Raw genomic sequence first — 17,946 nt, forward strand, 5'->3', positions numbered from 1 at the left:
GGTAACATCCTAGCATCTATGCTGTCACCCTCAGAAGTGGCCTGCCTTCAGTTGCCACCTGCTTTCCTTTCTAGCTCCTAAATAAATCTTAGATCTCTTCCCCGTTGCATCCCTAATACTTAATTTGTCCTTATTCTGATTGTTTGAAATGATTACCATTTTTTCTTTTAAAAATATTAGTATAACATGTAGATATATATTCAATACATGTATATAATAGATATTTACATGTAATTATTATGAATATATATTAAAGTGCAACTTGATGGCTGCCACTTATTTTTATATTCCTGGCTCTTAGAACATTGCTTAGCATCAATATACGTTTGCTGAGATGAATTCTGCAATTGCTCTCTATCCTATCTATCTTCTATCCCACTGTCAGGAAGACTTTTTAATTTTTATTTTTTAAGATTTATTGGGGAATTGGGAAAGGGGAACAGTGCTGGGGAATTGGGGAAGGGGAACAGCCAAGTTGTTGTCCTTCAATCTTAGTTGTGGAGGGCGCAGCTAGCTCAGCTCCAAGTCCAGCTGCCATCCGGCCACCAGTCAGCAGCTCACGGCCACTCAGCTCAAGGTGCCATGTTCAATCTTAGTTGCGGGTGGGCGTATCCCATCATCCCATTCAGGAGTTGAACCGGCAACCTTGTTAGGAGCATGTGCTCCCACCAGCTGAGCGAGCTATCTTGCCACCTGTTGGCAGACCAGCGGCAGCTCAGCTCAGGCGCAGCTCACTGGCCCATGCGAGAATCGAACCAGCGACCCTGTTGCTTAGCGCTCATACTCTTAACCAACTGAGCCACTTGGCCTGCCAGGAAGACTTTTCTAAAGCATGTATTAATCCTTCAGTAAATCTTCACTGAGTAAGAATATAGTACAAACTACTTAGTCATATTAATCATGACAGGGTCCTAATCTACCTTCATAGCTTCTTTTCCTGTACTGCACTATTGTTCTTTTTGGAACCATAGCATCACCTTATGGTACAATGTGTACAGGTATAGTTTTAAAAAGCTAAAACTTCTGGTAAGTCATTAAAGATTTCACTAAAATAGTCTTTTGTTAACTGTTATAGTTAAAAAAATGGAAGACTATTATAAATTAATAACAAATTTAGTTCTAGATATTTTAAAATGTGTACTGTCTTCCTGCCAGCCAAGTAACAATGTAAAAACTCAAAAAACAAAACTTGCTGAGACAATGATACTTCTAACATGCAGTTTGTCATTTTATTCAAAAATTATTTATGAAAGATAACATTTGTCATCTTTCCTTAACACAATCACCTTAAAATGAACTCTTCCCACAGGTCACAATGTTTTTAAAAAAGACAACAAATAAAAATCTCAAATTTTATCCATTAACATATCCCCATGTTTCAGTAATTATAGTTCTTCAAGGCAGTTTCTCACAATAGAACCTTTTTTCAGTTGCAAAAAACTCTCAAATTCCACTTAGGATAAATACTTTCAAAACCAAAACCACATACCTTTTGTTGTAGTTCTTTTATTGCAGAATCTCTATCCATGCATGCCTGTCGGAAGGCTTCATAAGCTTTATTGAGTTGTTCACCAATGTTTTTATCCATTCCTCTCTGTCCTGTAGCATCACTATAAAGGGTGGAGTAAATGACAGCTCTGGAAAATAATCAGAACAATGTATAGCTATTAAGTTATATAAATCTCATTTTTAAAATGCATCTTAAAAACAGTTCTAGACGGTTTATGATTATTATAGCACCAAGTACTATAAAGGTTGATAAAGGCATCAAGTCTCACCTAAAATCCTATAAAGAAATACTGTAAAACCTTAGCCTCTATAATTTTTTAATATTCTTTACTAATGTTTAAGGAGCAAGTGGGGTTCGAGTTCATAAAGATGCTTTTAAAATAGTAATCTATAAGTGCAACCGAAAAATGGAGAAATATAAAAGACCATTTGTTATTAATACTTTATTGTAGAAATGTACAACAGGATTAATGACGTGGGAAGGGATTTATTTTTACTAAATGGACAGTTACTCCCACTTACAAGGTGAATTCTTGCTACACTGAAATTAGAGCAAAATTAAATAGATAATAAATGCTTGTGGATGGAGTTCACACTGTTGTTATCGCAGAGCAATTAAGATGTGTGAAAATGCTCTTATTTTAGCACAAAATCTAGGAAGAACTGTTGTTGGACTGCACATTAAAAAAGAAAAATCACATCCCTTCAAGTCCTACCCCCATTCCCTATTAGTATTCCAACCTTCCTGCTGTTTCTGTGATTTACTCAGTGGAGGTAATTTGGTTTTATCATCTCAATTTACATAACATCTCTAACCACATTCCTGGGCTCAGAGCAGAGGGCCATCTAATGACTGATTCCTGCTGTCCAGCTGTAAAAACCACACCATAGGACCTTTCTCTTAATCTTCTGAAAGCCACAAAATAGACAAAGTTCTATATTCATAATAGGGGGTTTAGGGATGGTACCGAATTATTTAGTTTCTTTATGATTGGAAATCATGATCTCAGTCTCTAATCTTTCATAATGTCTTTCATTTTATCTTTGGGTACACAATGCTCTTAAAAAATTTTAGTATTTTACATTAAGATATAATTCACATAACATAAAAGTCACCATATTAAAGTGTACACTTTTGTGGTTTTTAGTATATTCACTATGTTGTGCAACCATCACCATTATCTGATTCCAGAACATTTTTATCATCACATAAAGAAACATGGTACCTATCAGCAGTTAGTCCCAATTCCCCTCTCCAACTAATCAGCTTTATAATGCAATGGATTTGCCTATTTTAGACATTTCATATAAATGGAATCATACAATATATGCCCTTTGTATCTGGCTTTTTTCAAGGAGCATAAAGTTTCCAAAGTTTATCCATGTTGTAGAGTATAACAGTACATTGTTTTTTTTTTATGTCTGAATAATATTCCACTGTGGATGTACCACATTTTGTTTATCTTAGTCCTCAGTTAATGGACATTTGAGTTGTTACCACTTTTTGGTTATTTTGAATCGAGTCACTATTTGCGTACACGTATTTGTGTGAACATGTTTTACATTCTCTTGGATATATACCTAGGAGCAGAATTGCTGGGTCAGACGGTAATTTTAACCTTTTAAGGAACTGCCAAAACTGTTTCCAAAGAAGTTGTACCATTTTATATTTCTACTAGCAATGTATAAGAGTTCCAGTTTCTTCACATCTTCATCAACATTTACTGTCCATTTAAAAATTATATGCATCCTAGTGGGTGTGAAGTGGATCCTCACCATAGTTTTGATTTGCATTTCCCTAATGATGTTAAGCATCTTTCCCGTGTTTATTGGTCACTTGTGTATCTTCTTTGGAGAAAGGTCTAGTCAAGTCCTTTCCCTAATTTTTTTTTTTTTTTTTTTAGCTGAGCCATCCTGCCACCTGTTGGCAGCTCAGCGGCTGCTCAGCGGCTGCTCAGCTCGGGCTGGACTCGAACTGCTGTTGCTCAGAGCTCAAACTCTTGAGCGAGCTCTTAACCAACTGAGCCACTCGGCCGGTCCTCTTTGCCCATTTTTTAATTGGGTTATTTGTCTTTTTAATGTTGAGTTAAGAGTTCTTTATATATTATGGAAACTAGACACTTATCAGATATAATATATATGCAAATATTTCCTCCCAGTCTGTAGATTATCTTCTCATTTCTTTGATAGTGTCCTTTGACACACAAAGTTTTAAATTTTGATGAAATTCAATTGATCTATTTTTACTTTTGTTGCTTGTGCTTTTCATGTCATAGCTAAGAAACCACTATCTAATCCAAGGTCACACAGATTTTCACCTATGTTTCCTTTTAAGAATTTTATAATTTTAGCTTTTACATTTAGATCTTTGATCCATACTGAGTTGACTTGTAGGAGGTAGGGGTCCAGCTTCATTCTTTTGCAGTGTGGCTATCCAATTGTCCTGGCGCCATTTGTTGTAAAGCTATTCTTTTCCCACTGACTGGCCATGGCACCCTTGTCAAAAATTAGATGACCATAAATCACAATGCTCTTTTAAATACTCAGGTAATATTTCAATCCTATCAGCCCGTTTTTCATCTTAGGAAGTTTGTTTCTACTGCTACCTCTGATAGATGGAAAAGATGAAATAGTGTTAGAATAATTAACATTGCCAGGATTTCTGACATGCCACAGACACTTTAGAAACATAAGTAATTAGCATTAATACAAAGTATCACTTTGAGTACTTTATTTATATACTAAATCAATCAAAGAAGGATTAAAGGTGGCTTACACACAAGATAAAAAATAAGTATACAAACAAGGAATGAAAAATAAGGGTAGCTACAGGGACTATAATATACAGTAATATGCTAATGTAGAAATTGGAGGTTTTAAGTAGCTAAGTTATCTATCACTGTCTTAAAAAGCTGCACATGTCAAGACAACTGTCAATGTAAATCTCACCTACATTTTAAAATCTGGGACAAACAAGATCCTTGAATAAGGAACCCATCTAGTTTCTTGTTTTGTTCTATCACTATCTTATCCTGTGACCTTAGTTCAGGGCCACTAAATCTTTTTGGACCCAAGTTTCTTTCTCTCCAATATAAAAAAAAAAAAAATTGGAATCAATTTCTAAAAACTTCTTTGTTCTACAGTTCTTGAGTCTGTGAGTCTAAAAATGCATGTCTGTTCCATCAAGAAGGTACATTCTTGTTTTTTAAAATGTAAATGCAGAATTAAAAATAGCTGCATCATATGCAAGTAAATTATGTGGAGCCTTCACTTCAGGTCCTCGAATTAGATCACACAAATGTCACTAAGAAGAGCTACAGAGTAAATTCCACATGGATGCATCGTATTTCCTGAAATAAAAGTGTATGCTGGGGAGATATAATTCAGGTCAATAGAAGTTAAATAAATAATACATTTAATTCCTATCTCACCACCAAGAAGAGAATTGGGTGTTAGATCGGTGACACTGACCAGAGAAAAACGAAATAGTCTCTGGGACCCAGCTAATTAAATTGGACAGATTTCAAATATTAACACCCTGAACTTTAAAGCCACTTGTTCCTCTATTTTTTTAAAGCATTTGTTAAGTGTAAAATTAATTTCACAATTTAAGAGGCAGTCACATTTCAATTACATTTTGGCATGTCTTCTGTAAAACTTGCCAGGCTCCAGGGAAATGACTTTATTTATAGTAAACATGCTCAAACCCAAATCTTACGGCCATTCTCACTCCCCCAAATCAGGAAGTCCAAGCTTGAGCAAACTTTGCCTTGGAAATACTCTTGTAGTTAAGGTTTCATTCTTTTAAATGTATTTTTAGGAAAGCCTTCCACTGTAATTTATTTCTGGGTCTGGTTTGCTGATTGCTTCCATCAACTAGGAAAAGATTAAGTCACAGAAGGTAGCTGGGAGGATAGAATGCAAAGCACTGCTCACCAACCCCTTAGTCCCCCCAAACCAGGGCAATCTTCCAGAAGCCAGGATAGTCCCCAGCCACCCACCCACATCAGTAGTTCCTTTTTTCCCCTGGGTGGTTGGCTGCTAGAAGGAAAATGGAAGTTGGCAAGTTTCTGCTCTGCCTCCCAGGTCTAGCCTGTGCTGCCCAGGGCGGGGCGGGGAAGCACCAAGAAAATCCCTGGGCAGCAGGATGCTTCCTCTTTCACTGATCCCTTGGTTCAATAATGAAACTGTCCTAGGTGCAGGAGAAGCACCTGCTCAAGGGGGATAATTTCATCTTCCCTTGTTCAAGTTTATCAGCTCCAACAAAGACACGTCAACTGCTAGGGCCAAAATTTTATTTTAATAAAATATATCCCATTACTATTCCACTCTATTACAAAAAAGTATTTGTTTGCTTACTACATGTAAAGCACTGTGTCAGGTCCAGCAAAGGGTTCAGAGATAGTACCACCTTAGAGTTGTGTTCATTTTACAAAGTTTTTATACCAATTCTTCATTTCTTATTATTCATATTCCCATTTGACTGATAAAGTTCAGAGGAGTTAACATACTTGCCTACAGCTATGAATTCTCAGTTCCAAGATTGTTCACTAAAGCGTGCTGTATTCTTCCAACGTGTCATGGTGGATATGTATATGTTCACTCACTACAACATTTACTAAGCACCAACTAGTAGTACCAACAGAACGAAGCCTGTGCTGGGTACCACTGATACAGTGAGAACAAACAGAAATGGAACCTATCCCCACAAAGGCACCATTAGCTGCAAGTTAAAACACATACTGGGGGTGCAAAAAAAATGTATACAAGTGGACACTCTGGCTAACATTGCTCAAGCAGTAGTTCGCCATGATCAGAAGTGTCTGGACACTGATGGTAACTACTTTGAGCACCTCTTGTAATTGCAGAAGTCAAACGTGGCTTGTATTCATCTTTTGTTATCGGTATATATTATTACAATTTCAATTGTTTTTTCCTTTCTTAAAATGTGTATACATTTTTTTTGCACCCTCTGTATGTGACTACACTCAGATAGCCAAAGGCTATAGAGCTGGGAGAGGAAAGTGGCCACATCTATGTATGAGGTTTAGGAAAGGCTTTGGAGGTAGATGGCATTTGAATTAGGTTTAGAATTATGGGTAGGAGTGACCTCATCCATTCCTTTTGATTATCAAATAGCAGCCGTCCTTTCTAAAACAGATTCCCAAGAGCTACAAAAATGTTTTTAGTGTTAGATAATATCCATTCTTCACTAAAATAGGCCAGGATTATATGCATTGTTCACCTTGATTCTCCTGATTAGGACAACTCTGCAAACCTCATACAATCTTATAACAATAATGGTTACTCGTAGAAATGATTGATTAGGCTAGTGCTTTTCCTTGAGAAGAAGTAGGGGTGGGAATGAAATAAAGAACAAATCCTGTATTTTCTCTGGACCTCAATTTGCCTTGCTTTTAAAATGAAGGAGTTACGGGGCTAGCCAAGTGGCTTAGTTGGTTAAGAGCTCGCTCAAGAGTGTGAGCTCCAGTTCGACTCCTGGCGAGAGCTGAGCTGCCGCTGAGCTGCCAACAGGTGGCAGGATGGCTCAGCTAAAAAAAATAAATAAATAAAATGAAGGAGTTAAATGATATAATACCCTTCCAACTTTATGATCATATAGCATGTCTAAACAAATACAGAATAGAAGCTTTTGCTTTGCAAATATGATGATTTATTTTTCCTCATAAATGATATCATAGATTTAGGAGTAGACACTTGTTTCAAATTGTATTACAAACTAGGCCTTAGTTATAAACCAGTTGATAAGGCATTTCATTTCAAGATGGTGAGAAAAATGGAGTAAAGTTATATAGGGTGTCCTGAAAGAGAGGATATGATATCGTAAAAATATGTGATATAAAAATAACATAACACTGTGAAAATGAATGACTATATTTATTTAATAACATTTATATATTCCCTCCTAACATTTTACTAGGCAATAATAGAATGTAAAAAGTATAGCCTTTGAATTCAAAATCTCCAATCTGCAATTTTCTAGCCCATGCAGGAGACACTGCTCCATGACGTGACTGCTGTCTGTCCCGCAAGCTGGACCCAGGGCCAGAACAGAGGTTACTTTCCGCAAACCCTCCGTAGAGACCACCGTGTGATCATTTTCATTCTGACATAAGTTAGCGCTCCTCCCTTGCCTCCTGCTATGTGCTGGTTCCTGTTCTCACTGCATCAGTAGTGCCAGCACAGGCTTTGTTCGTTGTTATCATGACATGGTCAAGCATGTAATTTCCCATACATGGTAACATTCATGTACTAGTACCTGTGACTATCCGCCCCCCCACTCCCCCCTACACCCCCCTCCCCCGCTACTGGCCCCTTACCCTGTATAATTCTTCGGCACCTGCCAAGCAGCATGGGGATCCAGTTCATTTTGCAGCATCCCAGGACATGCCTTGTATGTAAGTTTCCCTTAATAAACTCGATTCGTTACCGGACTGGAGTGGCCAGCCTCTTTCTTCAGTCTTACCCTGCTCCCCACTTATGGAGGTGGATTTTCAGTCTCGGGACTTTTCCCTGAGTCTGCGTGTACTAACATAGCCATTTACTTAGCTTCTCTGATTATTAGTTTTCTTATCATACATAGCTTGCAGGGTTATTATGAAGAATAAATGAGATCATACATGAAGCATATATGTCATCTGTTCCTGATATCCATTCTCTTCTAGTATTCTTGATTTTTAGCTGGTGTGGTCATGGGACTATGTTCTGGACATTGGCAAGTAAATCTAACTTCTAAGATGAGCTCTCCCCTTCACCTTTTCCCCTTTCCCAGTTGGATGGAATGCTGTGGTGAGTCACCCAGAACACCACGGTGAGGGCAACACTTCAGGGATGATGAAACAAGAAGAATGGGGGTGCTTAGGGTCTTGACATTGTGGAGCTGCCTGATCAGCCCCAGACATCTTATACTTTGAATTGTAATATGTGAATGAAATAATTTCTGTCTTAAGCCACTGTCTTTGGGGGTCTCTTAAGAGAGGAGCTGAGCTGTATCGTAACTGGTACAATATTCAAGACTAGTTCAATGCTGAACACATAGTAGGTGCTCCTTTTTTTCCATGGGAAAGAGACAATATCATAGTCTTGCCTTTCCCCCCCTAATTAGAGCTTGTTAATTTCATACAGTAGACACACATGAAATGACTGACCATACTAGCAGGTCAAGTATGAATGTGTAAAAAGGTATGAACATGTCTTGATAGGGGTAGCACAGGTAGAAGTATTTGTAGGAACTCACCAAATAATTCATGCAAGCTTTGTGCATTTAATTGTATGTAAGTTTTACCAAAAACAAAACAAAACAAAAAAACCCTGTTAAATAAAAGGTATAAGCAGGAAAAGGCTCAATAGAGGGAACAATCAAAATGAGAGGGATTGTAGAAGACTTCAGAGAGGAAGTGACAAACTGGGCCCTGAAATATGAGAAGGATGTCAACAAGTAGAGAATGAGAGGGGAAAGAACATTCACTATGAAAGAGCAGAGTACTGAGAAGTCACTAGTGTAGTGCATTTAGGGTCTGGAGGTGAGAATTCTATGGAAGCCTAGCGTATGTGCAGAAAGGATGGAGAGGGGAGGGTGCTAAGACAGGATGGATAGGGCGCCATTATGATTATACCGCACTGCAAAACCCCTAGGGGCACCATTCATATAGACCGTAAATGGACTAGAACCCACTAGAGATAAAGAATGCACTAACTACATAACTATATGCAGCAGACTCAGTTATGACCAGACTGAGTAAACCCTGAATGTCACTCTTAAGAAATCTAGACTTTAACCTGCTGACATTAAGGAGTAATGACGGATTTTCAAGCAAGAGGTGGACAGATTTTAGAAAGGCAAACTAGATACCAGCATGGAATACAAACTAATGAGGGAGACAAAGTGGGGATATCCACAGGAAATGACTGCTGTGTTCTGGGTGATAGAGGAAGGCATGAACTAGAGCAGCGGAAGTGAAAGATGAATGGATTCAAGAGCTATTTCAAAGGCAAAATCAACAGGATCCGTTGGCCAACCGATCTACATAATAGACGAGGCAGCATTCAGGTCTCTGAAATTCCAAATCAGTTGGCCTGGGATGGGCCCCTGGAATGTGCATTTTGATAAGCGAAGTAACCCAGGTGATTTTGCAGAAGATGGTTCATCAGGCACACTTGTCAAAATACTAGGCAGACAGTGATGATAGCCAGACATAGAGAAACAGAAAGAAAAATCTGAGGGAGATATTTAATTCAATTTTGGACAAAAGTGCTTGAAGAGACATAATTTACAATAGGAAGGAAAAACGTAGCAACTGTGTGATAAGAAATCTGGAGGAATAAATGGAGGCTAAATATGCCTGTCCTCCTGCTTATACTCTTGAAGTCCTGTTTTGAATGTCCAGTGTCCTCTGACACTGGTAAATCCTTGGACAGTCAACCAGGCCAAAATCTTTATTAAAAAAAAAGGCAGGAAAAAAGTACATTTTTGGAAAAAAAATTAGGGGAGAGAGAAAGAAGCAATACTCATTATTGTGCCATTTTGTGTCACAAAATGTACACTTTTTTCCCCCCAAATGTAAATCAAAAAAGAGAATCTGGACGATGTTAGAAGGAAAACTATGAAATGCATAAAACAGAAAGGCATTTTAGTAGAAGTCTGTTGTCTTATAAAGAGACTATAAGCTAAATAGGTCGGAATGTTTTCTAATGCTCTGTTCTGTTAACCCTTAGATACCATTAAATAACAGGAAAAATAACTCTCTGGTAGAGTGGTTGAATGTGAATTTTCTTAAGTCTCTTTTATTCTACCAAACTTATCACAATAAAATTGTATTAACAATGATCTTGCACAAGAGTAGGGCACTGTACCTACTTTCTGGTCTTAACCACAAAAGTTTGAAAAAGAAAACAACTGCAAGTAATCTTTAAAAAGGTCCCCCCAAACAGAAGACAATAATATAAGAGATGTCACAGGCTGCCAAGTTGTTTTTGGGCCAAGTTGTTTCATAAAGGGCCAAGTTGTTTTTGAAAAAGAAGTAGTTAAAATCTCATGAGTTAACAAATTAGGGGCCGCTCCAGTATCTCTGAGTCATTTACAGTATAAGAACAAAACCATTTATGAAAGGAGAGAGCTCTTCTATAAAGAGTGAAACTTCAGGAGACGGGTGGAGGACCTTTTCACAAAAGGCCTGTTTTCTCTTAAATCACAGTTTAAATTGCTGCGCAGTCATTTAGCCTTGTGAATATTACCAATGATAAATGGGAACAGGCAAAAGCCTACATAATTACAGAGCTGTACTCTGTGCTCCGAACCACTGGCAAAGGACTCTATAGCTCTTCATACCCCTGCTTTTAATTTCCCCCGAGGATACCTAGAGGCTGCTGGGCAAATGTTTGCAAGTCACAACTTGTTTTATTAGAACTAATTGAGAGAACTCCAATGAGAAAATAAATGAGGTTTCGGAAACTTCCAGATCTCCATTTCCAGTAGTTCCCAAGATGTTTAGGGTATGACTTTAAATGCACAACATGATAAAAATTTAAAACCAGATACAGTAATGTTTTTACACCATGCAACACCGTATCTCACTCTATCTGCTGAATATTCCTGAGACAGGACCCAAAAATCCTTGGGTATCCTGACAAACCAACCTCTCAAAACTGTATTTGTGCCAAAATTACCCAAGTTTCCACTCTTCAGGGCCACACCAATTTTTCTCAAATGTGAATACTCAGACCTATCGGGTTGTCGGAAAAGTCATGACGTACTTTTTCTATGTTTTTCGTTGCAAAACTGTCATGATTTTTCTGACAACCCAATAGTAAATCCTAACACTTGCTGTAGGGAAGTAAAAGTTTATTAAAATTTTTGATTTGCTGTTTCACTTCCTTTTGTATCTAGAATAAAAAAATACTATAAAGATTCCAAAACTTAATGTTTAACTGAGACCACATTTTGTGTAAAATGTATTAATTTCTCTATTATGACAATTTGTAGATTAGAATCAAAATTGAAAAGCCTAGCCAACCAAAGATAAAATCAGAGTTGGCATACAGAATACATGTCCACTCTGGACACGCTTGTTAATGGGTATGAGTGAGCAGGTCATTTAACCTTTCTTTGGACCTCGGTTCCCTCCTCTGCCCCTGTTTAGAATGTTACGTAGAACACGCTGTAGCACATGGGTTCCCAACCTGTCAGTACATCAGAATCATCCAGGGTGGTTAAAAAAAAATAGTTCGGCAAACCCTGTCCAAGACTTCTGGGATCATATTTGGGGGGGGGGGAGCAGATGTGAAACAGGTTTAGAATCACTGTCACAGGGGGTCTAGTCATTACTGGGAAAGCTGTACTGTGTAGACCACTACTCAAATATGCACCAAGGCAGGGAAACGGGCTTTCATGGTGTCCTTTTGTTCCATAGTGATCTGTTTTGTTTTGTTTTTTTAAGATTTTTATTGGGGAATTGCGGGATGGGAACAGCGCTGGGGAATTGGGGGAAGGGGAACAGACAAGTTGCTGCCCTTTTGTTCTTCAGTCTAGTTGTGGAGGGCGTTGCTTCACTGGCCCAAGTTGGCACCATCATTGCGCTCTTCCCAGGCGAGGCAGATCAGTCGCCAGCTTCTGGATGGCCGCTCACTGCTGCTGCTGGCCGCTCACGCTGGCTGCTGGCTACATACGGTAGCCCATGGCAACCCACTGCAGCAGGGGTTGCAGCCTATGAGGTCACCTGCGACTCACGGCAGCCCAGCTCCAGGTTGAGCTGTTGTTCAGCATCTTAGCTGTGGAGGGCAGTGTCACTGGCCCTCATATGTGGGTTCCGAACGGTGGCCCTCTGGCGTCCCAAGCCAATTCTTAACCAACGCGCCACTCGGCCGGCCCGTGATCTGCTTTTTGAATTGTTCCAGAAGTGTATAGAATCCAGAAACAAAAATAGCAGTTGCTAAGGTAGAAAATGTTCTTTAAAAAAAGGTATTTTGATACTTTGGCAGATGGCCCAGAGCAATAGCACTCTAAAGATCTTGGTTCCATAAAATTTCCACAACTCAAATCAGTCTATATGACAAGTGTTTTATCTATTAATGGAAGAGACTCCATTAATGGCATTGGCACTGAAGTTCACGTTGAGAAAGAAATATGAGCATGACCACAGCTTCCTCTCACCAAATAGCAGTGGCCCTTTTACCATACTCTTAGCGTCTGAATTCTATTTAAATTCTCAAACTACCTACAGATAGGTGAGAAAGGACATACATCCCAATGACAGGCCTTCAATCCAAAGAGGCATACAGCCATGGACCAGAAGGACAATCTTAGTCTTGTGCTTCAATGGCAAGCTTCCCAACAATGAAGGAGGTGGTCCCTTATTTTCTCATGGGAAACGCTAGGGACAGGGGTAGGGACTAACACCTATTGAGGTAATATCACTTGTTTTACATAAACTGCCTTATTTTTAATCTTCCATCTGCAGGAGCATATATTATCTCCCCTTTCCAGATAAGGAAACTGAGCTTCAAAAATTTAAGTCAGTTAACTAAAGTCACATATTTAGAAAATGGAAGACCCAGATAAATCCAGGTTTCTATGACGTAAAAGTCCAATCTCTAGCTCATTTCACCCTAATTTGGTTTTTATTTTATTTTTAATCAAAGCTACACATATCTGTATTTTAATTAGTCAAACAGGTTTACAAGGCTTAAGAAAAACAGCAGGCCTTTGCTCTCCTCTCGCCCCTCCCCATTTCCTGCTTCACCTTGGCAACAATTTTCAGCACTTTTGGTTGATTCTTTCTGATATTTATCTCTGTATTGTAAATAACATGTTAATATTTCCAGTACTGATTTTTCAGTTTTACTTATCTTCGCACTGTGCAAAATAAGAATAAAGCTCTCTTTAACAACCCCCCTCCCCACTTTATATTGCCCCTATTTTCCCAATATATTGGGTCGTCGGGAAAGTCATGATGCATTTTTGCATTAAAAACCATAGGAAACTATGTCATGACTTTCCCGACTACCCGATAGTTAATACCCCATTTATGGTTAGATTAACATTCAGCTTTTACTTTCCTATGACTATGTAAATGCTATTCACTGCTGAGTCATATAATATACTATGGCTCCTTTTCCTTTCCTGAAAAACTTATTCCCTGAAAAAACTTGTTTGCTTCAGTTCTGATTATCACTAACACAACTCTTCAATCCACCCAACACCTCAGTTATTCTATCAATTTCATTTTAGAAGAATCTCTCTTGAGTTTTCTGAGTGCTCCAGTCTAGACTTGTTTATCTCTATGCCTGGAGGAAAGCCTTCATCTTGAGACCTTCTTTCACCTTGAATTTGAGGATTCCCTTTGTTCATCTCTCTCTTTAGTTGGATCCCTCATTTTCAGGATCCCAAATCTTCATCTTTCTTGTTTTACTCTCTCATTTGGTGAGTTAACCCTTCAATAGCTTCCTGAGAGTGTTTGTGAGGTAAATTTTTTGAGACCTTGCATAACTGAAAATACCTTTCCCCTCCTCAGACTTAACTGATCGTTTGCCAGGTTAAGAGTTCTAGGTTGGAAGTAACTATTCCTCAGAATTTGGAAAGCTTTGCTACACTCTCTTCTAGCTTCCATTTGTTTTTGTTCAAGTCCAGAGTCTTTTTGATTCCTGATCTTGTACTTAACCCACCTGGAATATCATTGTTCAGTTCTCGGAAATTTTTTGAATTGTTTTTTGGGCAGTTTCATTCCTTCTGTGTCCCTTTCTGGGACTCCTACATATTGAATCTTCTTAAGTGGTACTCCAATTCCTCCAGCCTCCTTCTCCTTTTTAAATGAACTTTTCTTCTTTTATAGATAAAATATCTTAAGCCTGTTGTCTCTGACAACCAATATTATGCTGCCAATGACAGTTAACCCATCCCGAATAAATAAACTAATAATCAAGGTAAGTAGTGGTGCTTCTGGAGCTTCACTGAGGCTGGGAGTGTGTGAGCCAGTGTTTCACCACCAGCTGTCCAATTCAACCAGAGCAGCTCAACTTGGATATTCTCTCGTTCTCTCCCCCAGCCTCTCTCCCCCTCATAGGTATAGATATAGATATGCTGCCAAAAAATGTATTCACATTTTAAGAAAGGAAAACTGTATTAAAATTATAATACTAAATATATACCAATAACAAAAGATGAATACAAGTCATGTTTGACTTCTGCAATTACAAGAGGTGCTCAAAGTGGTTACCATCAGCATCCAGACACTTCTGATTATGGTGAACTACTGCTTGAGCAACGTTGACCAAATATATATATATATATACACACATGTATATGTATGTGTGTGTGTGTGTGTGTGTGTATATATATATATATATGTTTTAAGATTGAAAAAACCACAGGCTTGAAGGTACATTCCCATCACCTTCTCCCCAGAATGACTTATAATTCTTTAATAAGGTCTACTTTTTGTGGGGTGGTAGGTAAGTGTGGGTGATTTGGGAAGTAGGAAAGGCCTGGCTGCTGGGTTTCCTCCACTGCTGAGAGTACTCTGCTTCTGGGTAAGTGTTTTGCCAGTGTTTATGCTTGTGGTAAGAGGCCAGTTTAAATCTAAGGCAGTTTCAGGATGGAGGAAAGAAATCACCTTGAGTAACTGCTGCCTCTTCCACTCTGCCCTAGAAAATTTCCGAAAGTCACCTGCTCTTCCCAGTCCTTGGGGCATGAATAATAAGAGTTCACATTCTATTTCAGAAAAGCTGCCACCTTAGCAAACAAAGAGGTGAGTGAGAGCTACATCCTATCTTTTCTATATCTTAGTTCTATGTTCGCCTCATCACCCACAAAAGGCATCAAAAGCAAAAAGCAGAAAATAAGTCAATATGTGATGTACACACACATAATAAAAGGATATCCTCTCTTAGATAGTTAAGGTAAACCTTTAAAGACACTCAGTATATGCATGTTTTCCTTACTTGAAGAAAGGAAATGGAAGAGAACTGTCATTCCTAACATTTACTTATGATCATTTCTCACTTTTAAGAGAGTTCCATGATACAAGCAACCAATTCCCCAAAACGACAGCTTGCATTTCTAGTCTCATCTTCCAGGTTGTAAACTTTGGTTATAGATATATCCATAGCACAGTGCACTATACTGTTACTATGTCCCAATCAGCTAGCTGAAATAATAGAAACTTAAATATCATAAATCCAGCAGTGTCAGAATTTGGATTCCGTATATTTTCCATAAGCTGGTTGGCTAAATACATCAGCATAAACAAGGTAAGGCAATCCCAATGATCAAACTGAAAGCTCCCTACACCAGTTTCTCCATTTTGCTGGATGTTAGAACTTGGTGAAACTTGTGCTACTTTCTAAGAGCTAAAAGACTTCACAGCCAGAGACCACACACCCATGAGTCCCAGCTTTGCCTAACTTACTTTTTTCTCTCATAGTACTTTCTTTCAGATTGTTTATCAAATTCTATGGGTTGAACTACACAACTAAACAATATACCACTAAAGGGGAAACTGGGCATGTGATGTTCTACTTCTCTGAGGTAAACATTAACATGGCACTGCTCAGTAAGCTTGCTCAGCGATGTAAGGGGTATCCTCTATTCTGAGTAGGGGCCATGGTAGAATCTGGAGATGGGGTGGGGGGGAGGTTATACAGTTTGAAGATGGCTATTTAATTTAATATTAAAAATCTATTGCCATACAGCATATAAAGTAGGGCTCTGCAGAATATTCTTGGATGGAGAAACTACAAGACAAAGATTATATTTAGTATGAGGAGGTATAAGAGAGGAGGTGTAAGGACCTCCTAGGATTTTTGAGATTTCAATGTTTATCAAAAAGGAAATATGAATTTAAAAAGGCTCAGAAACATCAATATCAAAGGAATGGCAATTCTAGTTTAGGGGTAGCAAATATATGAAGTCATGAAATTACATCATAGTAAATGTCACATAACAAATGGCTATGAATAGTAAAACCATTTAAATATTCCCCAATAACAGTTGATTTTCTTCAATTTAAAATAATATATTATCTTGACCGGGACCTGAGTCCCTGATTTCTGTCCTTTCAGCAAGTCACCCTCCATAGCAAAATTACCTGATTTGTGTTTGTTCTGCAGCTCAAGGCAACAATTCTCTACACCTCATTCTACACAAATATTTCAAGGATTCCTGTAACTTCAACTTACTAAGTAACCATCAAAATAGAACTCACATTACTTTTCTTAGTACATTCAAACTCCAATAAATCCTTACTATAATGACTTGCAAGACAGACTTTGTTTTCACTTTCAGGAGACCCTCCTGTTTTGCAAAGTAAAAGTATTGGTGGTAAGTGAAAGCTTTTGCAGATCCTCGGTGCTCAAACTGTTTACTTTTACAATTTAGGACTGATAATTACCATTATTGAGAGTATATTTCTGAAGGTAAAAGAAAAAAATAATCAGCTTAGGGTACAGGACATTTCCCTCATGAGACAAACAGCTATCATATTATTTAGTTTCCAAACCCTTTTTCTTAAAAAAAAAAAAAAAAAGTCCCTTAAGAAATCTTTTCTTGGTTGTAAAACAACGTGAATACATTCAACACTACTGAACTGTACACTTGAAAATGGTAAAGATGGTAAATTTCATGTTATGCATATTTTACCACAATTAATAAAAAAATGTTTCTATAGACTAGAGATTGAAAACCTATAACACATGTATTACATAGGTCCCAAAGACTTATTTTCAGTTGCAAAGGACCTGGTACCACTGCCTGTTCCAATCCTCCTCAACCTTTTTGAACAACTGTAAAATACTGCACCTAGTTAAAAATATTTTGTACACTAATTAGCCACCTACCCACAAGGCAGTTCATTTCACATTCTCTGTTATCCTTTTTTGAAGATGACTCAGACTCTTGCTCCTAGACTATAAAGTGATTTCTGTTATCTATTCTAGATAATAGCCTCCTCTTTCCTTCTACCTATGACTGAAAATCATAGCAGCAAGCATAGAGCATAGAGGATAGTGGGGAGAAATGGCAGCCACAGCATAAATCCTACAGGAAACAGAAACTAGAACTTGGCTTGATATAATTAAAAACAAAATTAAACAGTAATATTCATGCTTATAAGGTGTTAGAAAACAAAACAGATAAATAGTAGTAACAGCTAATCAGCTAATGCATTACATCAGAATAGTTAGAATAGTGAAGTTTTTACATCAATAGACTTTTTATTTACCATTTACTTTTGGATAATGGGTATGGTTTTAAAAAACATGCAGTCTTTGTTCTTTATAGGGCCTGCTTGCAAATCATGTCAATAATTATTTTTTTTTAAATTAACAGATGATCAATTAAAATACTCAAATGTTCAAGCATTCACATAACGACTGCACCCCTCTGTAAATAACACTTATGAGTGTTTTGCAGTTCACACATGTACA

General features: G+C 37.9%; 1 protein-coding gene across 6 annotated transcripts in view; it reads right to left on the minus strand.

Moving 5' to 3' along the window:
* Positions 1-17,946, minus strand: part of TANK (TRAF family member associated NFKB activator) — a 79,215-nt gene that overhangs the window by 42,402 nt on the left and 18,867 nt on the right. For all 6 annotated transcript variants that reach the window (XM_019636881.1, XM_019636880.1, XM_019636883.1 and 3 more), the window contains exon 2: positions 1,490-1,637. In XM_019636881.1, the coding sequence (XP_019492426.1) occupies positions 1,490-1,588 (99 nt within the window). In that variant the 5' untranslated portion in view covers positions 1,589-1,637. The remainder of the gene's footprint in view (positions 1-1,489; positions 1,638-17,946) is intronic.

Source organism: Hipposideros armiger, unplaced genomic scaffold (genome assembly GCF_001890085.2).
Source record: "Hipposideros armiger isolate ML-2016 unplaced genomic scaffold, ASM189008v1 scaffold_30, whole genome shotgun sequence".
In the NCBI taxonomy this organism is placed as follows: Eukaryota; Metazoa; Chordata; class Mammalia; order Chiroptera; family Hipposideridae; genus Hipposideros; species Hipposideros armiger.